Source organism: Pristiophorus japonicus, chromosome 4 (genome assembly GCF_044704955.1).
Source record: "Pristiophorus japonicus isolate sPriJap1 chromosome 4, sPriJap1.hap1, whole genome shotgun sequence".
Classification (NCBI taxonomy): Eukaryota; Metazoa; Chordata; class Chondrichthyes; family Pristiophoridae; genus Pristiophorus; species Pristiophorus japonicus.
This window is the reverse complement of record NC_091980.1, coordinates 243,134,715-243,160,168: the sequence shown is the minus strand read 5'-3', so window position 1 is coordinate 243,160,168 and position 25,454 is coordinate 243,134,715. Positions and strand designations below refer to the sequence as shown.

At 46.6% G+C, this 25,454-nt stretch overlaps 1 protein-coding gene across 7 annotated transcripts in view; it reads right to left on the bottom strand.

The window, feature by feature from the left end:
* Positions 1 to 25,454, bottom strand: part of pygl (phosphorylase, glycogen, liver) — a 260,396-nt gene that overhangs the window by 136,630 nt on the left and 98,312 nt on the right. For all 7 annotated transcript variants that reach the window (XR_011593114.1, XM_070879224.1, XM_070879226.1 and 4 more), the window contains 2 exons: positions 12,403 to 12,495; positions 9,892 to 10,038 (listed from right to left, as the gene is read on the bottom strand). Coding sequence is in view for 6 of the 7 variants with exons in the window: in XM_070879224.1 (XP_070735325.1) it covers positions 9,892 to 10,038; positions 12,403 to 12,495 (240 nt within the window). In the remaining variant the exon portion in view is untranslated. The remainder of the gene's footprint in view (positions 1 to 9,891; positions 10,039 to 12,402; positions 12,496 to 25,454) is intronic.

Here is a 25,454-nt window from a genome sequence, read left to right as displayed (position 1 = left end):
CGTTACTGCTGGAGGTGGTACACCAGGCGTGGAGGAGGTCGCCGCTTACTTCCATGAGGAGAGTTGGCCAGGATGGCTGGGGTCCAATTCTACCCGATACTCCAGCCAGGCCGGGTTCACCTACGGGGAGGCCTCCATCCCATGCCCCAGGGTACAGGTCGTTGCAGCACGGGTCAGTGTCAGTGAGGGGAAACGTGTATGTCTTATATGTAAAGGGCAGATTCCCCTGGATAGGTGGTGGTGGCTCAGGAAGCTGAGCAGGGACCCGGGGGACCAGGTAGCTGACTGGGAATTATTCAGTAACGATACTTACCGGACCATCACGGGGACACAGGGAAGAGTGAGTGTATGTTGGGACAAATGGTGGGTATCTGAACAGAGGATCTATGTGAGGGTCAGAGAGGGTCTGTCCCGCAGGCATATCTATTGTGTTTGCCAGGCAGTGGCAGAATGACGGGGAGGGGATGAGCTGGGATCAGGGCTTGGAATCATGTGTGATCCCACATCCCCCGATCCCAGTCAACGCCACAGAACTCGTAGCACGCACCAGGATGCCCCTGCCCACGACCTCGACAGTATGGACAGTGATAGAGAGGTGTCCTACCATCACCAAGGGACCAGGGAATGAGTTAATGTTAGTACTGACCAAAAAGGTATTATATCAGGGGGTACACTATGCAGTAGCTTCAGTCATCTTAAACCTTTCAGAAGTACACTTACCTGCATGGTGTCCGAAGGAGACAGAGCAGTTATACCAGGCCCTACTCAGAGAAATGTTCAGGAAATTTTACGAATTAGATTTTGGCAATGTAGACAAAGCAGATTTATACACACTATATGCTGGGAACACTATGGGGACAGGAAGACAAAGGAGGGGAACCTGGAATTATATTTTCACTGCATATAATACAGGATCCTCTGTGATAAATAGAATAGATGATATGGAACTGCAAATGCAAATAACCAACTACAGAAGATCCTAAGGGAAGAGAACACAGTGGCAGGCTGAGCTACACGAGGAACAGGCTATGACGGTCCATTTAAAGGAGATTATTGCTGAGCTGGAAAGACACTCAAAAACAGTAAATGCACTTATACGGGAGGATAGAAATGCCTCGGATCAGGCTGCGAGGAATGAGGTGTGTGTGATGTATGGGGCATGGCTGCTGGGCGAGGGCTGCAGCAACCTAGAGGATCTAAAGCAAGGCCAAGTCCCTTCTTGGATCAGCAACAAGCACCTCGCAGCCCTCCACCCGTATAGCAATTCGTTGAGTATGTGTCAGCTCCATCTAGCTTCTGAAGCCGACCCTGTCCCAGTAGATTGTGGGCGGTCCAACCATACCATCGTGGGGATAGTTGTAAGGATGCCAGTTATAGGTGGGACAGCCCGAACCGCGCCAATGTACAGGGTGGAGAATATTGGTATCATTCAAGGAGTTGCACATGTTTGTTTCACAGCGGTCCCACCATATGTCATAAAGTGGGAGCACGCTATGACAGGTACTGACCTCTCTGGGTGGCGGAGCCGAGGCGCACACGTAATACTGTGTCCCCAGCACTGGAATGCCTACTCCAGACCACAATGCGGGTTTAAAGCTGCTGGCGCAAAGCCTATCAACTGTACCATGGAGGTAATGGCACAGGACTATGTTCCTCCACAGGTAGGTGGATACATATTGTGTCACCACAAGTGCGCCCCATTACCAACATGGACAACATATTTGGTGTCCGGTGAGTGAAATCAGTTTTTGTTTTAAACCCGAGGCAGAAGTTCAAGTGGCCCAAGAACGGATTGTTCCCATTCTTGAACCCTCCACTATTTACCTCACTGTAAATAACAATTTCACAAATTTACAAGATTACGTTGTACATTTTAGATATGAAATCCCTCCTCCACCCAAACATCTTACTGCATTACTAAAAACTGTACAAGTATCACAGAAATATTTCTATACTCTTGAAGAAAAAACAGTTGAGATAGGGGGCGAAATTTTGAATAGCACTGTTCCACCCTGGTGGGATATTGTCAGAAATATAGAGGTCGATCCCTGGATCAGAATAACTTCCCACGCTTTAGTTATCTGCCAGCTCGTGATTATTTTTTATTTATGGTGTACTACCTGCAGGGTGAGGGGCAGAAGTAGTCGATCTCGGCACCAGAGGGTGCTGGACGAGCTCTAGCTGAACTTAAGGATTGTATCAGGGAGGGAAACACAAAATATGACAGAACACTGCAGTTAAATCGCAGTTACATGCTGACGTCTAGTTTAGATTCCACCTGCTGTAAAAGCGCAGAGGTCAAGTGTTGTAAAAAATTTGTACTGTGTGTGTTTTACTGTGTATTTTTTGTGAAACTGGAGTAATGGAGGGGCGTTGGACCCCCTCTATGCTGTAATGTAATTGGAATGACTGAATAGCAATACATTTCAAAGCGGAATGTACGTTTGGGTTTAGCTAGGTATATGTCAGGGGAAGGTTTTAACTCTCGGGTTCCAAGAATGTTGTTCATTTAGGATGACACTCTCTGGCGAACTGTGTCAAATGGGGGACTGTAAGATTCCAAAATTCGTGGAAACCCCCCAGTGTTTGGTCTCACTGAAAAGGAAATTCAATTTGGGCTTGTTAAACAGAAAGTTTGGGATCCTAAAATGCATATGGACGAAATCTACGAGTCTTAACCAAGTTTGGGATTTTAAAAGGCATGTTTGGGCCTGTGGGGAAAAGCTGTAGAAACAGAGGGGTGGGATCAACCTTTACCTTTAGAATTTGGGTATTGTAGCTAATCAGTTTGTCTGGGGGAGCTTAACCATAGTCAGGCTCCCAGAAAACATTAGCATTTAAACACTCGACCACGGAAGAAACATTATCCACCCACAGGACCCAAATAGAACATACATATTCCAACACCTTTTCGACATGCATGGAAATATCTGGCTCAGCCCAGACTTCCCGAAGCCAAAACAGTGATCCTACAATGGATAAGAGCTTATCAGCTCATAAATAAGGAGTCGCGCGATCCCAAAGTCTATCAACGCCAGATTAAAACATTTAATCAAGTTTCAGTTAGCCAGCCCGCCAAAACTTAAACAAAGAAGACCACTTAAAATCAATGGGCAGTGTCATGTATGCAACCTTCATACAGCTGTAATCTTCATGCAACCACACTGTACACTGTATATATGTCCTGGAAATGCACACCTTGACCACAGGGGGTGAACTTGTGGGAGACACTCCTCACCTGGGCACTCAGGTATTTAAAGGGAGGTCCCACACAGGGTCATCACTTCTTGGTCATGGGAATAAAGAAAGGTCACGCAATGACCGTGTCTGCAGTACATGCCTCGTGTGATTCAGTAGCAAGGTGCAGGGACACAACAGGCAGCAGAACTTAAACAAAAGAAACATTAGATTTGGTGCGAAGATTAAGCAGCCTCTCAGAGTATAACTGAGGGCCTAACATACCAAAAGTATTATTCTGACCATCACTTCGGAACAACAAGATCAAGATCGAGAGCACACGGCGCGAAAACACAGGAAGAAACATCGCGACATCGGAGAAAAGAACTTCAAAAAAGTCAATCAGTGGAACATCAATACCAACTGACTTGGTAACAGCCATCGACCGGACCACCGCGACCGACAAAATCAACCAGGAAAATCAACCACCAAGAAAACCAGGGTTTTCCACTCGACAATTTGTACCTAGATTATCCAGCGTGTAAAAATTACCTAAAGAACTTAAAACCCTATTGATAACAAAGAAAATTGGGTACTTACCAGAGATAAATCCAAAACGCGTTTAACCGCATCAGCGGACTCACCCCAACTGGATTCAATACGCAGCAGAGGTCTTCTACCACGTCCAGGGTACGGCAAGGCAAACCGGCTATAACTAAGGAAACCCAAGACCGCTAAACAGCCCTAGCTGTCAAAGGAAGAATCTGGTGAGCATAAATCCCTGCAGCCCTAGAGCTTGACCTAGTTAGAGAGTAAGGAGGTGGGAGGTATTCCCGTTGTGTTTATTACCTGTAATAAAGTATCCCCCATTGTTTCGAACCTTTTTGTAAGATTTTACAGTTTTATTGGAGTGTATTTGTGTTATTTGCTTTCTTGGATAAAACCCAGTCGTCTGCTGTACCTTATCACACCCTGATTAATAAATCCAAGGTCAAGAACCAGGGAGTGGGAGTGACTCGAAACCGCTCAGAAAGTCAGAGGTGAAGCTGACCCACCGACACCACACAGCATTGTCCCCCAGTCATCAAGATCCACGGCGCGGCCCTGGAAAACATGGACCACTTTTCATAGCTTGGGAGCCTATTATCAGCAAGGGCAGACATCGACGACAAGGTTCAACCCCACCTCTAGTGCACCGGCGTAGCCTTTGGCCGCCTGAGGAAAAGAGTGCTCGATCAGGCACTCAAATCTGCCACCAAGCTCATGGTCGACAAGGCTGTAGTGATACCTGCTCTCCTGTGGACCATATACAGTAGACACCTCAAATCGCTGGGGAAATACCACCAATGATGTCTCTGCAAGATCCTGAAAATCCCCTGGGAGGACAGACGCACCAACGCTAGCATCCTCGATCAGGCCAACATCCCCAGCAACGAAGCAGACCACACTCGACCAGCTCCGTTGGGCGGGCCACATTGTTCGCATACCTGACACAAGACTCCCAAAGCAAGCGCTCTACTCGGAACTCTTACACGGCAAGTGAGCCCAAGGTGGGCAGAGAAAACGTTTCAAGGACACCCTCAAAGCCTCCTTGATAAAATGCAACATCCCCACCGACACCTGCGAGTCCCTGGCCAAAGACCACCCTAGGTGGAGGAAGTGCATCTGGGAGGGCGCTAAGCACCTCGAGTCTCGTCGCCAAAAGCATGCAGAAAACAAGCACAGGCAGCGGAAGGAGCGTGCGCAAACCAGTCCCACCCACCCTTTCCTTCAACGACTGTCTGTCCCACCTATGACAGGCTGCAATTCCTGTATTGGACTGTTCAGTCATCTAAGAATTCACTTTTAGAGTGGAAGCAAGTCTGCCTATGATGATGATGGAGGAGGCAGGAAGGGTCGGGGTTTAAGGCGAGACTTTGGAAGGGCAGAAAGGAAGTCAGGGGTTATCTGAGGCTCCACCTCTGTTTTTTGACCTTTGCATCTGGGGAAATGAGCATTCCCCTGGGCTGGGCTGGAAAATCTATCTGCATTCAATCAGTATAAAAAAAATAGGATGACAGAAAGTAAATGTGATACAGGAAGACTTTTAGTATGTTATTAGTAGATATCCTGTGGCGAGGCGTGGGGACTGGGTACATGAACACACGTGAGGTGAGGAGTGATGAGCAGGGGGGTGTGGTAGGGGTAGGATGAAGACTCATCGCCTTAATAGTCCTCCATGCCTGTCCTCAAAAAAACACTGCCACACCCCAGACCTCCACTGCACTGGGCTCTTCTACGCATCCAATCCTGATTTTCTAATTCAATGATTTTCTCATTCAATGATTTTACCATTCAATTAACCAGATGCATGCCAGTTGTCTCATCACCCCACTTGTCCCATCTCTCCTCTGACCTCCCACTTTTACCATTATCCCTTCACCAGGTGACACCATTGATGGCATGAATGGATAATGGTGGGAGTAGGTCAGGAGGGAACCAGGTGGGTACATAAGACCGGGGTGGGGGAGAAGGGTAATCATTCTCTGCAGAGTTCCTCTTAGAAGAGGGGTCAATAACCAGGGGGCATAGATTTAAAGTAAGTGGTAGGAGATTTAGAGGGGATTTGAGGAGAAATATTTTCACCCAGAGGATGGTGGGGATCTGAAACTCACTGCCTAAAAGGATGGTAGAGGCAGAAACCCTCATAGTATTTAAAAAGTACTTGGATGTGCACATGAAGTGCCGTAACCTACAAGGCTACGGACCAAGAACTAGAAAGTGAGATTCGGCTGGATAGATCTTTATCGACTGGCAGAGACACAATAGGCCGAATGGCCTCCTTCTGAGCTGTACATTTCTATGATTCTAAGGGCTCTCAAATCACCCATTTACCATCCAGAAATACAAGTTTCGTCGAAAAAAACACATTTACCGTCCGGCGGTAAATTCCACAGTCATTACCGGCGGGCAGTATTCGATACTGTCCGCCCATAAATTACCGGCCAAAAAGCTCCCAAAATGGAAGTTTCATCATTAAGATCCGTTTACCATCGGACCTTAATACCGTCCTGAAAAAGCAGGTCTTACTGGATCTTAAGTGGGCAGTATGGACACAGATCTGACAGGTTTGTTTGCTATTACACAGATCTTTATAGTTCTCTACAGTTTGATGTATTTTTAAATAGATTGTAGTATTTTCTAGTGTTAGGCAATAATATAAATGGTCTAATAAAGCCTTATTTACTCCTTTAGTCTCTCTCACTCACTAGTCTCACTCGCCCCCACCCCCCCGCCCCTCCCAGTTTCTTCCCCCCTCCCCCCCAGTCTATCTCACCTCCCAGTCGGTCTCACCCCCTACAGCAGTGATCTCCCCCTCCCCCCCACCCCCCCGCAGCGATCTCTCTCTCCCCCTCCCCCCCCACAACAGCGATCTCACTCTCCCTCCCCACCACAGCGATCTCAGGCCGGCAGTCTCTGGCCTCTCGTCATTGCCTCTCGGGGCTGGGGGGTGGTAGGGGAGGGGGTGGTGGTGGAGCTTGACAGCAGCGCGCGTGCTCACAACTTGGGAGCCGAAGATTCCCGAGTCGATAGGCCTCCTCTGCCACACACCGCCCGCTCTCTACTTCTCTCCCGCACCGCTTCGCCGCTGCCAACATGGAGCGCCCGAAAACCGCGGGAGCGTGCAACCGCATTCCGGCGGTTGAAAAAGATGCAACTGCTGGAACACCGCTAAGGATCGGGCAGGGGCGATTTAAAAGGTAAATCCAGCCATATGATTCTCCCTTGATAATGTCAGAGTTTTCAGACTACTAAATCTTCAACTCTTATGTGTTCCTAGACCCTGGAATATCCCTTCCAGATCCCAGGACTTCCTGTCTAGAAGTGCCAGATCCTCTCAGACCCCACAAACCAGTCCTACTGCTGCACAATTCTGAGATTTACCTCCCTAATTCTTCCAGACTCCAGGAAGTTTCCTCAGTGCTATCATATCTTTGGACCCTCAATGTATCTTACCAAGTATAAAGGTAAAGGAATCAGCTTATTCATGATAATAATGTTTATTTATATAGCACCTTTAACATAGTAAAATGTCCCAAGGCGCTTCGCAACAGTGTTACAGACAAACAGATACATTTGACACCGAGCCACAGAAAAAATTAAGGCAGATGATCAAAAGCTTGTTAAAAGAGGTAGGTTTTAACGAACATCTTAAAGGAGGAAAGAGAGGTAGAGAGGTGTAGAGGTTTAGGGAGGGAGTTCCAGAGCTTAGGGCCCAGGCAGCTGAAGGCACCGATGGTTGAGCAGCTATAATGAAGGATCTTCAAGAGGCCAGAATTTGAGGAGTGCAGACACGGGATATATTAGCAATGCCATGGGATATACGATATCTAAAAACAGTGCATCCAGCAATTATGCTCTAATTTTTGTCATACTTCAAAAATTGTACAGAGACAAAAGAAGGTAATTTGGAACATACAGAAAAACTCTACAGGAACAGATAATATTGAAGTCAGAATGTTTGTAGCCTTTCAATTGATCTTACCAATCAGTTAAAAAACCCCAGACGATCACAAGACAATTAAGGCGGGGGGGAGCGGGGCCTGGACACCGGAGGGCGGGGAAGCGGGTTCTGGGCACCTGAGGTGGGAGTTGGGCACCGGGAGAGCAGTTCCTGGGCGCCGGAGGATCGAGGAGCGGAGCCTGGGCACCATGGGAGCCAGGCCTGGGCTAGGGGAGCAGGGCCAGGGCATGGAGGTCATTTGGCTTCATTCTTAACTATTTCAACACCATTCATGGAATGTGTGTGTTGCCTATTTTTCCTTCCTATGTGCAGTAATTTACATTTGCTGCATCTGCTGTCGCTTCTGACCACTTACATAATGGGCCAACAATTCCGGCCTCCCCAGGTCCGTATGGAGTTCATACAGACCCTGGAAGGCATCGGAAATGCCAGTTTCCAGCGCGCAATGTGCATGCGCTGGAAACCGGCATTTCCTATCTGTCAAGTTTCTGGCTTGACAGATGGCCACATCTCGGGAGCGAGGACATTTGTAAGTGGAAATTTCTGATATTTACGCTTACAAATGTCCTCAAAAATCTTACACCTGAAAAAGCAGGCACATAGCCTACTTTTACAGGCGCAAGTGTTTTAAAAAACACAAAGACATATAAAAATAAAGTTATTAAAACATATTTTATCATTAAAAACCCTCCCCACAATGGTAAGTTTATTTTAAAAAACTTAAAAAAAAAAACGGGAAATTATTTTTTTTAAGACATTAATAACTTTAATTTAAATGAATGTAGTGTAATTATTTTCTATTTTTTATTAGTGTTTTGGGTGTTTGGGGCGGTGTTTTGGGCTCTATCACAATCATAGTAATAGGAGTTTAGCACCCTAGTACTATGATACTTTACCTGATTGGCTGCCCAGAGCCATATGACTCCAGCTGTAGGCCTGCGCACGCGTCGACGTGCATGCGCTGTGACTGGCAGTCAGGAGAGGCCTCAGCATCAGAAAGTCGAATGTGGGCAGCAGCTTAAGATAGGTGTGTATTTTTTCTCTAAAATGCCCGCGGGAAGGGCAAAACGGAATTTCAGGGTCATTATGTCTAACTCAACTTGCAATTTCTGAGTTGCTACCTCTGATTCCACTAGTTTTGTGTCATCTGAAAATTTGACCACTTTGCATTTAGGTCAAAGCAGCCCTCTTGATTGGCACCCCATCCACCACCTTAAATACCGTGGCTGCATTGTGTACTATCTACAAGATGCATTGCAGCAACTTGCCAAGGTTTCTTCGACAGCACCTCCCAAACCCACGACCTCTACCACCTAGAAGGACAAGGACATGGGAACACCACCACCTCCAAGTTCCCCTCATTCACCATCCTGACTAGGAAATATATCGTTGTTCCTTCATCGTCACTGGGTCAAAATCCTGGAACTCCTCCCTAACAGCACTGTGGGAGTACCTTCACTACAGAGGCTCAAGAAGGCGGCTTACCACCACATTCTCAAGGGCAATTAGGGATGGGCAATAAATGTTAAGGTTGCCAGTGCTGCCCACATCCCATGAACGAATTTAAAAAAAATTGTGGCTTTCAAAAGGTATTTGGATAAGTACCTTTCTGTGCTATACTATTCTATGATTCAATATCCACTCCCTGCATGACCACACACTGTGGCTGCAGTATGTAGCATCTACAGCATGCATTGCAGCAACTCACTAAGCTTACTTTGATAGTCCTTCCCAACCCCGTAACCACTAACATCGAGAAGGACAAGGACTGCAACGTCATTACCTCCAAGTTACACAACCTGACTTGGTCATACATTGCTATTCCTTCATTGGTGTTGAGATGAAGTCCTGGGATCCTTACCTAATGCCATCATGGAAAACTAACACCATAAGGATTGCAGTAGTTCAAGCAGAAGATTCACCACCACCTTCTCAGAGCAACTAGGGATGGGCAATAAATGCAGCTTTCCCGACAAACCCCATATCCAAAGAACAAAACAAATATCCTTAATTAATTTATATCATTGCTAAAATAGAAAGACAGTTTCTGCAGCATCAGTGTTTTAGCAAATTATGTTGTGCAATCCAAAATGCTGGCTACACTCCTGCATTATTTAGTAGCTCAAAGTGCCCCCTTACTCCCTTCCCATCGGATTTAAAAACAAAATGAAAGAACATTCTTAAAATATGTTGCTGGATCACACACTTACATCTAGATGCCACCGGTTAATCTCATAGATAATCTCCAGATGTCTGGGTAGCAGTTTCTGAAAGAGGGCTACAGGCCAGCGTTCAAGAGCTTCAGGCAGAATTGTGTGATTAGTATATGCAAATGTACTCGTGGTGATACTCCAGGCCTGAAAAATGTCACAGGTTATTACTAATCAAGGTATGTTCATTTCAGTTTCTAATCTGTCGTGCACATATTTTATGTTTAACAAATATTCAATATGCTGTCACCAAAACCTCAATCCCCTACTGCACAAATATGATTTTTTTTAGCCCGTTTTCAACCAAATATCACCTTGACATTCTCAAGTGAGGCTGCCAATTACATAAAATCACAGAAACATTTGTGCTATGGAACCAGATCCACTAGAAATTGAGTTGAGACTACCCAGACTCTTTTCAGACAGGTCTTTTTAGCCTGAGGCACTGAGCCAAATTATAACAACCCTACTGGTTGAGATAATCAAACTCAAAACACGTTTTCTGCTCTGTACAGCTCAGTTGTATGCTTCACACAGGATTATATAGAATATACAGCACAGAAACAGGCTATTTGACCAACCAGTCTATGCCACCATTTATGCTCCACTCGAGCCTCCTCCTGTCTTTCCTCATCTTACTCTATCAGCATAACCCTTTATTCCATTCTCCCTTATATGTTTATCTAACCGCCTCTTAAATGCATCTACACTATTCGCTTCAACCACTCCCTGTGGTAGCAAGTTCCACATTCTTACCACTCTCTGGGTAAAGATGTTTCTTCTGAATTTCCTATTTGATTTCTTGGTGACTACCTTATATTGATGGTCTCTAGTTTTGCTCTTCCCCATAAGTGAAAACATTCTTTCTGTATCTACTCTATCAAAACCTTTCATAATTTTAGTGTTTAGCTTGTTCTTGTTTTTTACCGGAATATATTTTTCCTGGACGCCGATGTACACTGTTTTAAATGTTTCCCATTGCTGTTCTACATCATTATTTGCCAATACCTGTGTTGTTATCCATTTTATTTTCCAAAGTTCTATTCTCAGCCCCTCAAAATCTGCTTTCCTCCAATCTATTACTCTGATCTTCATAATACTTATGTCCTTCAAAATTATTATCTTAAAGCGTATTATATTATGGTCTCTAGATCCTAGATGTTCCCCTATTTTTACTTTTCTTATTTGCTCTCGTTCATTTCCCATTACTCGATCCAATAGCAAATCCTCTCTTGTTGGGCTTTTTCCATATTGGGTTAGAAAGAAGTCCTGTACACATTGTAGGAACTCCATTCCCTTATCACCTTTACCTACATCTTCTGTCCAATTAATATTGAGGTATTTGAAATCCCCATAATTATTATTCTGTTTTTTACTCATTTCCCTAATTTGTTTGCATATTTCTTCCTCCACCTCCCTTCAACTATTAGGTGGAAATCGGCGTGGTCCCGGCTTGCAAGACCATCAGCAGGCCGGGAACATTGGAGGGAGCAGCGTGCGGTGGCCCGGCCCAAAAATTGGCGCATTCCTGGCCTGCAAGACCATCAGCAGGCCGGGAACATTGGAGGGAGCAGCGTGCGGTGGCCCGGCCCAAAAACTGCCGCGGTCCTGGCCTTCAAGACCATCAGCAAGCCGGGAACATTGGAGGGAGCAGCGTGCGCGGCATACCACTGCAGGGAGTAGCGCATGCTGCTGCAGGAGGGTGATGGCTACGAAGCCAGGTCGCTGATTGTAGTGCTGGCAGGCACAGCAGGAGGAGCGAAGGAGCGGCAAGAGTCCGTAGAGGGAAGTGACCGGGGCCCAGGAGAGGCGTGAATCTGGGGCCGAGAAGAGGCGACGGCCTAGGGGCAGCACAGGCCAGCCTACACTGCGATATGTGTGCGCACTCGGTCTGTGCAACAGAGCTGGTCTCCAGTTATTCTTGGGTAATCCTTGCCACTGGACCTAGCTCTGTCAAGCCCATGTGGTGGCTGGTGTGCAATGGGCACCACACGTTAAAAAAATCCAAGCACAGGCATCTTCCACCCTTCACGATGTAGTTTGGGATCTGGAATATTAGGTCCTTCATTGAAACACATGTGAACTCATCCCTTTTTGGCGTGGAATCAAGTCATCCTCGCTTCGAGGGACTGCCTATGATGATGATGATGAGGTCTGTAGACTAGTCCTATTAATGTGTTTGATCCTTTATTATCTTTTATCTCTATCCACATGGATTCTATTTTTGTCTTGTTGATAACTGCATCACTTTTTTCTACTGCCATTATGTTATCCCTAATAAGTACAGCTACGATACCTCACCATTTTTCCTCTCTATCTTTTCTAATTATGTTATACGCTGCAATGTTTAGTTCCCAGTCCTGATTTTTGCTGTCTTTACCAAATGAGCCATTGGCTTATTGTGTGGAAATGTTCCTACTAGAATCTAATTAAATATATTAAGATGCTTAAAATCCCCCTTCATGATCAGTTCTCTTGTATTTTGGAACTGTTAAGTTTATATGGTCTAACCTGATCCCAACCAAGCTTCTCGATGTCCACTAAAATCCTCATTAACTCAGGAATTGCCAAGGCAGGATGCGTATCATTCAGCTGAATTGCCACCTATAATTAATATAAAGGGATTCATTAATATAAAATCACATTGAACTGCATCTTTCTCATCACTTCACTTCACTTCATGTAAGTAGAAAATTATATTGAAAGCGCACCATATACATCAAATGACATAGGAAGGGTTCATTATAGTTTACTAGGCACTTTTTAGCCTTCTGGCCTTAACATTGACTTTAGACCTCAGCTGTTGCTCCCATTTTCTCTCCTGTAGCAGATACTTGTAATGTAGAAGGGGTGCACCAGAGAAACTGGGAATGGGGAAAGTGTGGGCTTGTGCTTGGGATCCCCTATCGTTACACAGGTGTCGGGGTGCTCTGCACTCTTGGTTTCTACCTGCTTTTCTTCCACCACATTTCTGGGCCAGGGCAACTTTGCCAGATTTTCCATGCTTCGCTCTCCCGCTGTTATTTTCCTATAACCATTCACACAACCTCTGGAAACATCTTTTGTTTCATTGGGCTAGACTTTCCATTATTGTGCAGATCGCCCAAAAATGGACGTTATTTCCAGTATTGGCGTTTATTATGGGTTTTGAGATCGCCGGATTATCGCCCATTTTCAAAACCCCAACTTTCCACTTAATAAAATGGGCGTTAGCAGGAGCGATGTGAAATGGGCGTGAGCAGTCATTTTTTTTTCTTCTGCCTTAAAATGTCAGCGTCCATAGCAAAGCCATGGCAACAGTCGTTTCCCGCATTTCAGGAGGTCAGGGGTTATCAATACATGCGTAGAAGAGGAGAGAGAGAGCAGAGAGGAAGTGAAAGCGTGTGTGGGTGTGTTGTCTGGTTGTTTGGCTGTTGTGGGAGGTGGGAAAGATATTTTGGAGGATTAAGAAGAATTGAGAGCACAATTTAGTTTGTTTACACTGAAATTTTGGGGGAAAAAAAATATTTACATGAAAGGCACGGAGGAGGCGAGACAGCACGATGTGGAGGAGGAGGAGGCTGGTGAAGACCAGTGAAGTAGGAGAGGAAGTCTAAGTGGGAGGACAAAAACAAGCTTGGAGAGTCTCCGACGAGGCAAATGCTGCCCCCCTGCAGGAGGTGGAGTCATGCTGGGGTCAATTGACCCAGGGTGGGCGTGGGAAGCCCACCCCGAAGGTTTATCAGAAAATTTGGGCTGACATAGCTGAGGTGGTCTCGTCAGTGACGCACGAGGTGCGTTAGGGCAAGCAAGCGCTGGAACAATCTTGTCAGTTCCGCCGGAGTAAGTATTACATTTATTGACATTTACTTATATATTTATATAATTGGAATTGTAAGTGTAATGAGTGAATAAATTCAGATCTGATATATTGCACTTAGACCAGGAATGTTTAACTCAAAGCCTACATTTATGGTGTACGTGTTTAGGTTAATAATGATAATAATAATTATAACATCTGTCGGTTATGTGTTGTATCAGTCTCTGTGACAGTATCTAGCAATGATCTCACGCAATTATCTTATGCCATGTCGTGCTGTTGTTACCTTTTGCAGAAGAAGCTTTCAAAGAATAGGGCCGAGCAGCGGGGCACGGGTGGTGGGCCACCAGTCATCAGTGAGCTGACCGACCTTGAGGAGCGGGCACTGGCACTAGTGGGGAGCCACCCCACGCAAGCAACAGCAGAACCTGATGTGATGCCACGTGAGTAAAGTATACACCATTGCGTGATGTAAAGTCTATAGATGCCACACCCACTCATATCTGAACAATAACATATGATAGATGATTGATTAATGATGGGCTCATGAAAATCATTGTAATGCAGAATTTGGTTATGGTCATGAAATATGATGTCAAAATGTGATCATTTTGATAGCGGTAGTGCTTTTGTCATGCATATGCTGTGTGTAGCATTTGAATCACCCTGTGACCTCTAATAACCTCATTTATGTTTTGTTTAGCTCAGCCAACAGCGCAGTCACAGGCAACACCACCGAGGCAAGGTGCGGATCCGGCGGCGGATCGTCATTCTGGTGGTGAGGAGCCCCGAATCTCGCCCGTGGATCGAGGGTGCTTTCTTCACTGACCACAGTGCGGAATTTGAGGAGCCTGCAGCAACAAGCTCCATCAACTCTACAACCCCGATGATATTTGGTGCTCCTGCGGCCATGTCCTCCTCCACTGTGGAGGTAGTGGGCCCAAGCACTTTACCGCAGGGCACCTCAAGTGTCTCCATGCCAGCGCCGACCCCGCGGAGGTTGGTTCAGCACAGCAGGACTGCTCCACGAGCAGCAGATCTAAGCGAGAACATGGTTAATTTGTCCAGGAGACGTGTTGAAATAGGTCAGCAGATCATCCAGATGATGGGGGGCATATCCCAACATCTGGCCACCATGACAGAGTACGTGGCCATGGAGGTGATAGCCAGGAACATTGGTGTCACAGGGCTATCAGTGGTCCCGGAACGCGGCCCTGAACCCCAAGGTGCCGCAGCCCCATTGCCAACAACACATGCGAGCCAGGAGTGTTTCTGGCTTGGAGGCCGTTCCCTCCTCGGAACCCTCCTCTCCAGTGTCCGGCCAATCAGCGGATCTGCCGTCATCCCCCCCAATGAAGCAGCCTTCGAGGAGCACTTCGGCAAGGCGGCTTGGAGTCGGGAGGGGAAAGGGTAGAGGTGGGGAGGAGATGCGGGGGGGGGGGGGGTGGCAAAGGAAAGTGACGCGCATGGCCGCAGGAGTTGTATTTGTGACAGTATTTTGATGTTGTTGTTGTTGCTATTTTGTTGGGAGGTTTGGGGGAAGGGGGGATACATTTTTTTTTGCATTTGTGCTCTGTTTTTGAAGTCTTGTTGGAAGTGTTAAAAATGTAATAGATAATATAAATGTTTTAATTTTGCTGTGGGTTGGGGTGGGGTGTTTTGTACAGTTTTCAGTATGACTTAATACACATATTACATTTCTTTTATTTTACATAACATTGTTGCGCATGTTCTCAGATATGACCGCTTCTCCCGATAAGTGCGTCGGGTGTAAGTTCTCGTCCTCCTCCTACTCTGTCTGCCACCTCTTTGCTTGGGCACATAATGCTCTTCAATATACCTTCTGCCATCTCTAGTCTGCAACATGTGCGTAATCATCAAGACAGGCTGAGAAATTACAATAACTATCAGTATTATACCTATTGTTCACAAACAATAAATTTACCTACTAAAACAAATAAAATAAATTCAATTCGTCCACAGTACAAGATGTTTGTTCAGATGTTCAAATCACCTTACAATAACTCCAGATTACATCAAAACTCCCCAGAAGTTGAAGAAGCCTTTTTTATGAAAACCACTCTGATTTACAACATGGCGTCCATACTGTTGGATTAAGTTCAGGTGAGAGCAATCTTTTCTCAGCATGTTTCAGCGAGCGATATTTTCGGCGATATGTGGGCGAGATGCCGAAAGTAACGCTCGGCGATATTATGGGTGTTAGTTTCCCTTTTTCTGACGTTTACGGCAGGAAAAAATGGGCAGGCGGTATTAATTCTTGGCGTTAACTAAATGCCGGAAGTAACTATGGGTGATAAGTGAGTAATAAATGGGTATCAGTTTCCATTTTTTTTGCGAAATGGGCAATATACCTCATCTCAGCGTTAAAATGGACGTTAAGTGGGCGGTGGCGATGCAAAACTAATGTAAAGTCTAGCCCTGTAGCTTTTCGTCTCTGATTATCACCTCCTTTTGCTTTACACCATCACTTGTTATTTAATCTCCTGCCCTCCATCCAATCACAGGTCTCTCTTTTTTTCTTTTTGTCCCCTTTTCCCTGGCTTTGTATCTGTTTAAAAGCTGTTCATCTGTAACAGCTTCCAGTTCTGAAACATTGGGCTTAATTTTCCCCAATTATCTGCGCCGTTTTTTTGGCGTGCAGTTTTTTTTCCCGTAAATTAAAATCTCCAAGTTTCCTCAAAGTTTCTGCGCTAGCATAATTCACTTAGGTAGGAAATTTTTAGGCTATGATTTTTTTTAACCTCATTGGGGGCGTAACCTGCCACTCGCGCCAATTCTAGCCATTTAAGCAAGTTTGGCCAACTCCGATTTACTCCAACTTTTCTTAAGACGGTGTATGTGACCGCTCTGGAAAAACCTTCTCGGCAGATAACAAAATCAGCGCAGGTAAGAGAAGCAGCGCAGAAGATCCAGTTCCACGGCCGGGACAGCAGCAGCAGCAGAGAGAGAGAGAGAGAGAGGGGGGGGGGGGGGGTAGAGGAGAGAGGGGGGGAGAGGAGAGAGGGGGAGGCCTTTCAGCCAGGGTTAGGAGCGGCACCCTGGCACTGGGAGGGGAGGGAGGCCTTTCGGCCAGGGTTAGGAGCAGCACCTGGCACCAGTAGGGGAGGGAGGCCTTTCAGCCAGGGTTAGGAGTGGCACCTGGCACCGGGAGAGGAGGGAGGCCTTTTGGTCGGGGTTAGGAGCGGCACCCTGGCACTGGGAGGGGAGGGAGGCCTTTCGGTCGGGGTTAGGAGTGGCACCCGGCACCGGGAGAGGAGGGAGGCCTTTTGGTCGAGGTTAGAAGCGGCACCCGGCACTGGGAGGGGAGGAAGGCCTTTCGGCCAGGGTTAGGAACGGCACCCGGCACCGGGAGGGGAGGGAGGCCTTTCGGCCCGGGTTAGGAGCAGCGCCCGGCTCCAGGAGGAGGGAGGCCTTTCGGCCAGGGTTAGGAGCGGCACCCGGCAATGTGCAAGGTGTTTGTGCAGGTTGCTGTGAGCTGGCCAGAATGTCATGTATGTTTCACTTTCTAGCCTCAGCCCGCAGTGTGTCCCTCATTACCCTGGCAATCCGATCTTTTTGGCGCAGATCTTAGGCTCCACTCCCAATGCTAAAGGACAGGTTACAATTCAAACGGGGAAAGTTAGATTTGTTTTTTGGGCCCCAAGTACCCCAAAAAAACAGCACTGGGCAAAATTGAGCCCATTAACTCTATGTTTCTCTCTCCACAGATGCTGCTTGACTTGCTGAGTGTTTCCAGCATTTTCTGTTTTATTTCAGATTTCGAGCATCTTACTATACTTAAATTCCTTCCACTTACTCGATGTCTCGACATCTTTTCAGCTAAGTGCTAAGCAGGTTCACTTGCAAGTTGAAAGCAATTAACACTGTCAAGTGGAGCAAAACATCAATAGTTGCAATAGACTAAAAGTTTAAGATGATCATTGAAACTGTCCTAACCAAACAAAAATATTAATCACTGCATAAATGTATTTACATTCCTAACACTAAGTAATGGTTAAAAAATAGTCAGGGTTGGATTAAATGGCCTTGATTAAAATTATTTAAAGATTTTCCAAAAGATGTGTTGTGAAATTTTGTGAAACTTTTAATAAACAGAAAACGATGAACCTGAATTTGCAGTTGGCGGCTTCCCGCGGGCAGATGCCTCTGAACCGCAATAAAACTACACACCAACCTCACTTTCTAAGCTCAGAAGCAGTTGCTTACAGCATTTGGAAGACAGATTGAGCTTTATGCAAGTGTTTGGAGTAAACTCTCTATCCAGTCTCACCTCATTGGAACAACCTCTCTCGCCGCTTCTGTCATTTCAAGTTCACCTGCCATCTATTACATCAGCATCGGTGCCCTTGAAACTATTTCACCTTGGTCCTCAGAATCCCACCACGAACAGCCCCAACACCAGCAGCACCAGGCACATCAGCAGCACCAACAACACCAACCTTCTCCGCAATCAACTGATGCTGCACAGGACACAGGGTATTAGCACCCGACTACATTGCTTCCCAGGATGTGAGAGATGGCCTCACCATGGCCAGATTTACTTCACTTGATGCTGTACACCCTGGCTGCCACATGATGCGGCAGATTGACACCACCCCACACCATAAAATATCCCTACAATGTCCAAGCCATTCCTTTCACACTCATCACCATTGTGGGGGTTACCATTATGTCTCACCATTCACTGCAACTCATTAAGCCACTTCCAAAGGTGCACACAAATCTGTCCAAGAACACAAAGTGTTGAAAATAAAGGTTTCAATATGTGACACTACATTAACAGAAACTTTACATGAACATTGGATAAAACACCCAAGTGCCTACTCTTGTGTGTTGTTAGTTGGTATGATTGGACTAGAATGATGGTGAGTGTGAGGGGTGGCAAGTGAGATGGGGAAGTGATAATGTAGATAGAGAGGGATGGATGGATGGATGTGCAAGCTCCCACTTGGGCTGGAGCGGGCGGGAGGGGAGAACTGCCGGGAACCGCCCGCTGGTGTCAGCAGAAGGCCAAGTGGCATAAGTGACGAGATGCCAGATTGGTGCGGGTGGGAGTCGGCGCCAGAACAGGGAAGGACCGCTGTGTGGAGGCTGGTCTATCCCCGACGGTAGATGTGAAGATCTGCAAAAAAAGGTTAGTGAAAATTTAAAAAAAAAAAATTTCTTAGTGACTTACCTGCATGGGGTCCCCTGAAGGTGTTCCGTTTTTTTTTGCATTGATTTTTCTTTTCTTCGACCCTCCGTGGGCCCGACTCCATCCTCGGCGGCATTGGGCGGCAAGAGCCTTTGCCACCGAGATTGGGAGCTCCCGCCCGCTGCCGCCCAGATTGATGGCCTAAGTCCCTCTTTTGCCGCCGGGCGCACTTTCAAGGACCTTTTTGAAGAAACTCCCGCCCAAAGTACCGTCAGGGTATCTCGGCAGCCATCGGCGGTCCTTTGGGTGGCCCTTGACCTTCACCAATTTCAGCCCCATTCTTTTTCACTGTCTTGTCCATTCTTGGATGCTTGGGGGTAAGTGGCTTTCTAACTTATTTGATAATGAATGTGAGGACATGAATTTATGAGGACCAATGGGGGATGTTGAATGGGTGATTCATTGGTTACAGGACTGCTTTGTGTCGGTGGCATTGGGCAGGGAAGGGGGATGAATGGCTGCTGCAGTTTCTGGTGACATGGATGCACTGGTGCAATCTAATTGAACCTTGCATTAATAAGTGCATCCCTTGCATCAATGCAAGCAGCTGGGGTGCATTGCCCTCATCACCCGCCTCCTCTTCTTCCCCCGCCCCCTCTTCATCTGGTTCTTCCTGCAGGCCCAAGCCTCGATGTCGCGCAACAGCAACCCACGACCATTCTGGAGACCCTGGCTGGTGTATACTGAAGGACCTCTCCAGGTCTGTTCAGGTACCTGAAGCGCCTCATCAGCATGTCAATGGCCTGTTAAATCACACATCTGGAGGTGATATGGCATTTATTGTAGGGCTGTTGGGCTTCAGTGGTCAGGTTTTTGACAGGTGTCATAAACCATATTTGCAGTGGGTAACTCTTGTTGTCGAGCAGACACCCCTTAAGTCTTCTTCTAGGTGTGAAGAGATCAGGGAGCCTGGACTGCTGCAAGTCAAAAGCATCATTGCAGCTGCCCGGGAATCTTGTACACACCTGCATAAAGAGCTTTTTGTGATTATACACCAGATGCACATTGATGGAGTGGAAGCCCTTGCCGTTGACAAATATTCTTGGTTGTTCTGGGGGTGCCCGGATTGCCACGTGTGTGCAGTTGATGGTGCCCTGCACCTGTGGAAGCTAGCCAGAGTCGGAAAGCTGAGCACCCGCTCATTTTGACTGGCATCATCGGTGCAAAGTTGAAATAATTGCTGGCCTTGGCAGACAAACCATCAGTGACCTGTATTATTCATTTGTGCACGGTCGACTGGGAGATCTTGCATATGTGTAAAAACGTTGAGGGCGGTGGTGTCTTTGACAACCGCTGGCAACGCGTAGCCACCAGGTTCAGCAGACAGCAAGTCTTCTTCACGGAGGCTGCAGATGTCTGACACCACCTGACGTGACATCCTGAGACACTGGTGTTCAGACATGTCAAAGAAACTGATCCTCTGCTGTAGACCCTATTTTGTGGGTAATGCCTCCTGCGAACTGCATCTTTGCTGGTCCCTCTCTGCTGTGCAGCTGCAGGTCTGTGAGCAGAGGCTGTCGCGGGTGCTGCTGCTGGTCATCTTGATCCACATCTCAGTTTCAATCTAAAGCAGCATAAATAGAACAAACCTCCAAAGTATAGAAAGTAACCTCTAATTTGTACCAAGTAACTGCTCAGCAAAAGTACTGTGAACAAACCCTTTTCTACTAGCAGATAAAAAAGCAGCTGAGGGTACTGAGTATTTATTGGCATCTTTGCCCGAGATTGCTTCAGACCCATCAATTGCTGTTGTGTACTCACCTTGATTTCACTGGTGAGTTTCAGGAAGTCTTGGAAGCCCTTGGACCCGGTGTCAAAGTGAAAACAGTGTGTTAATATTGCTCTAATTGAACAATTTGCATATGGAAATTGACAACCCACCTCTCCCAAGAGGGTTCTGCACAGGAGTCAAATACAGAAGTTAGCGGGTTGGAGCTGGTTTCGTGATACACTGTCAATTTTGCTGGTTTTAACCCCCCACACTGTTCCCAAATCCACACGCTCTTCCGCCTTAAAATTCAGTCTTTTGTTACCCAATTGGATTGATCGTGACTGTTAGTAAAACAGCCTTATTTTCCCTATCACCAAAATTAATATAACTAATAAAAATGCAATTCTGTTTATTGTCGCTATGATTTTTCTCCTGGGTTGCTTGCAGCAGTGTCCTGGAGATTAATCTTCAATTTCTGGAAACTCCAGGACAACCCCATATGTAAGTGTTGGCCCGTAATTTGCGTTCAGTGGTGAAGCAAAGCTGTTCACCGCTGGCTGCAAAGGAAGCTTCCCACAAAGATCTCGGGATCTCTATGTTGAGAAGTTCAGCTTTTCTGATGTTCAGTTGAGATCAATGCAGTGTAGTAGGAAATCCATAGGGCGAGCTGTTGTGATGTCAACAAGCAGTCTAAGCAGCCAATCACAATTCAGAATTCTCAGATAGAAAACCAGGAAGTGAAGAAGCTCCTTTTATTCTTACTTTTTAAACATGTTATAGAGCGCAAAACAAAGATTAGGCTCTGACATGGGGAAAAAGTAAACTTGAAATAAAGATGAACAAATTTTTTCAACATATATTTTTTTAAGTTTCTTAAAAATTATAATTTTTATTAAAACGGAGAAATTTGACGCTCAACAAAATTAAAATTAGTTTTTCAGGGCCATAATGTTTGTTTAGTAGTCAATACACTGTTATAACCCCAGTTACACCTAATCCAACAAGTTTTAACTTTTAATGTGGTATTTAACAATGGTATTACTACGGAAAAGTTTTCGCCAGTTTCACTGATTTCCCTGATTACACCTGATTGCCAGCTACAGGGGGAGGGGTTGGCACAACGCAGCCAGTGTCGGAGCAGTGAATGATTGACCGCAACTTCAGGATTTCTGAATTAGGATGTGCATGTGCTAAATTATGAAGTTGCGATCAGTTTCAAAGGGGTAATAACAGTGAATGCTGTCGGTTCTTACAGGTGAAATCTTTTTCTTATTATTTCCCACTCAAGGGGCCCAAGTTTCCACAGGATAAAAAACGGGCGCCCCTCCGAGCTGGGCGCCCGTTTTTCGCGCCTAAAATGGCGCCAGCAAAAAAAACGCGCTATTCTCGAGCGCTTTGCAGCTCCTTGTCTGTTTGGCGCGGCGCCCAGGGGGGCGGAGCCTACACTCGTGCCGATTTTGTAAGTGGGAGGGGGCGGGTACTATTTAAATTAGTTTTTTTCCTGCCGGCAACGCTGCGCATGCGCGTTGGAGCGTTCGCGCATGCTCAGTGTGAAAAAAAACATTGGCACTCGGCCATTTTTTTAGTTCTTTGTAGCTGTTTAATTTTTGAACATTTTTTAATAAAATCACATTGCCATCAGCACTGAGGCTTCCCTTCTCACTGTTTCCTTTCCCTCCCTCCCCTCCGTGGCAACAAACGGCTGTCTCCTTCCCCTCCCTCCCCTGCGCGGCAACAAGCCACTGTCTCCTTCCCCTCCCCTCCCTCCACGGCAACAAGCCGCTGTCTCCTTCCCCTCCCTCCCCTGCGCGGCAACAAGCCGCTGTCTCCTTCCCCTCCCTCCCCTGCGCGGCAACAAGCCGCTGTCTCCTTCCCCTCCCTCCCCTGCGCGGCAACAAGCCGCTGTCTCCTTCCCCTCCCTCCCCTGCGCGGCAACAAACTGCGGTTTCCTTCGAACGATGGCTGAAGCACTTTCACACAGGTAGGAAGATGGTTTATTTAATCTTTTCTTTGCTTATAAATGTTTATTCAGGTTGGATTTATTTGTATAATATTTGTAGAAGTATAAATAAGGATTGATTGTAGAATTTAATGAGTTCCCTTCCCCCCCCACTCCCCTCGTTCTGGACGCCTAATTTGTAACCTGCGCCTGATTTTTTAATGTGTAGAACAGGTTTTTTCAGTTCTACAAAAATCTTCGCTTGCTCCATTCTACTTTAGTTTGGAGTACGTTTTCATTGTGGAAACTTTGAAATCAGGCGTCAGTGGCTGGACACGCCCCCTTTTGAAGAAAAAATTCTGTTCTAAAGTAGAACTGTTCTACCTCACAAGAACTGCAGAAAAAAAAATGTGGAGAATTGCGATTTCTAAGATAGTCCGTTCTCCACCAGTTGCTCCTAAAAATCAGGCGCAAATCATGTGGAAACTTGGGCCCAAGGAGTTAGATTATATATTATAAAAATATATTATATCACTTTTACTTATTTGTTCGTTATTTGGTTAATGGTTGTATACTTAAAGCAAATCCTGAAGATGCGAAGCTCCAGTCACTTTTTGAAGACAAGGCGGATCATATGAAGGCATCGGATAACTAAAGGATAGCTAAAGGAAATTAACTGATACAGCTTCTTGTTTCATTTTCCCAGGTGTATTACCAAAAACTTATGTAGATCTTGAGGTTAAATTACCCTCTCGAAGATATAGAGAGTTGAGAGTTGGTCTCGATAATGATCAACAACATGAGAGAGACAGTAAAAAGGGTAGGAAAAACAAAAAACAGAACAACGGCACTGGAATTATAGAACATCAAGGTGGCTGGCATTTTACAAGATATGCTTAGATTCTTCCACCACAATCTGCCATTTGGCTGGTGAGTAAATTCAATGGGCTGGATTTTCGGTCTTCTGCCGCCCCCATTAGCATCCCGGAGTGGGGGCAATGGCAGCGGTAAACACTTCTAGGTGGGCGTCAAGATTCAAGCGCCTCACCGGGACATTCGGTGCCGGTTTCGAGGAGGTACGGAGCATTACCACGGTGAGCCTGTGTGCAACGCCCCTGGTTGCGACACCGGCTCAACCGTTGGATCGCGCCAGACCCATAACTCTGCGTAGAGCGCCTGGTGGGAACACCTGTAGAAGCTGGCGTTCCAAGCTGTAGCGGCTGTAGTAAGGTAAGTAATGCTGACCTCAGGTAAGTGTGATTGATTCTTGTTTTGTGATTTATGGAGTGGTGGCGTGAGTTATTTATCGGGAATGATTTTGGTGGGTTTTTTTCAGATTCCCTCTCCCAAGGCCTCTCTTATAGTGTGCTCTGAGGCTGGCTATTTAGCTCGGGATTTTCACTTGCTCAGCTGGCCTAGTGCCCTAAAAGAGGTGTACAACGCCTCCTTTAGTGCTCTGTTCCAAACTCAGGGCCCAGCTGATTAATTTTGCGGCGGCAGATGCAAACCATTTGCTGCCGCAAAATTTACCGCTCTGCGCCGCAACAGAGGCACAACCGAATTTCCACGCTAAGACTTTCGATTTTAGCTGCTGGAGATCTAGTATGATAACATATGATGAGATCCAGATCCCAGTGTATACAATGGGCGGAGTGCAGAGAGGCAAGCTGCTATTATTGAAGCTCCGCACTTTCAGCTAATGGAATCATATTTGATGGTGTGTTGTGTGTACATACTATGGGCTCAAGTTTCTGCTCGAGTTGCTCCTATTTTTCTGGAGCAACTAGTTTAGTATGGAGTATCTTCAAAATCGCAATTCTCGGCATTTAATTTGCTCCAGTTCTAGTTAGTTAGAATAATTCTGTTTTAGTACAGTTTTTTTTCAAAAGGGGGCATTACCAGCCACTTTCGCCTGTTGTGCAAGTTTAGGCAGCGAAAAGCTACTCCAAACTAACTTAGAACGGAGTATCGATTTTTGTACTTGCAGAAAAACCTTGCCTACACTTTATAAATTAGGCGCAGGTAGCAAGAGATGGGTGGGGGAGGGAAGTTAGAGGGAAGTTAGGGGATTTTACAAAGCATTAAACACTTCACTTTTATCAATAAAGAGCCACCATCAATAATAAATGATAAATAAATCAATAAATCAACCAATCAAAAAAAAATTAAAAAATTAAAAATTAAAAAATAACAACAAATCAATCAATAAATAAAAAATTAAAAGTTTCTACTCACCTACTGCAGCACCGGGAGTGCTCCAACAGCCTGCTGAAGAGCTGCTCGGGCGGGGCCCGCCCCCGAGGTGATGCCGGTTGGGCGGGCCCCGCCGCCGCCGAGGAATTCAGGCAGGGCCCACCCCCAGGAGATGCCGGTCAGGCGGGCCCCGCCGCCGATGAGGAGTTCGGGCGGGGCTCACCTCCAGGAGATGCCGATCAGGCGGGCCCCGCCGCCGATGAGGAGTTCGGGCGGGGCCCACCCCCAGGAGATGCCGGTCAGGCGGGCCCCGCCGCCGATGAGGAGTTCGGGCGGGGCCCACCCCCAGGAGATGCCGGTCAGACGGGCCCCGCCGCCGATGAGGAGTTCGGGCGGGGCCTGCCCCCAGCGAGATACCGGGCGGGTCCACCGCGGAAGAGGTAAAGGTAGTCAGGCCACTCGGCCCAGGACAGGGGCGACATCCCTTTAGCCAGGGATAGGGTCGTTGCCCGAAGACAGGACGCGCTGGGAGGGCTAGGAGCTACTGCGCACGCGCACAGCTGCCGGCACTCTTTTTGGCGCAGGGCTGCAGCTCTGCCCCCAGTAGCTCTGCTGCGCCGCACCGAGCTGGAAATGGCCCGACATATATCCGAGAATTGCGAGGTAAGTATTTGGCACATTTTCTGTTCCACAAATTAGGTGGGCC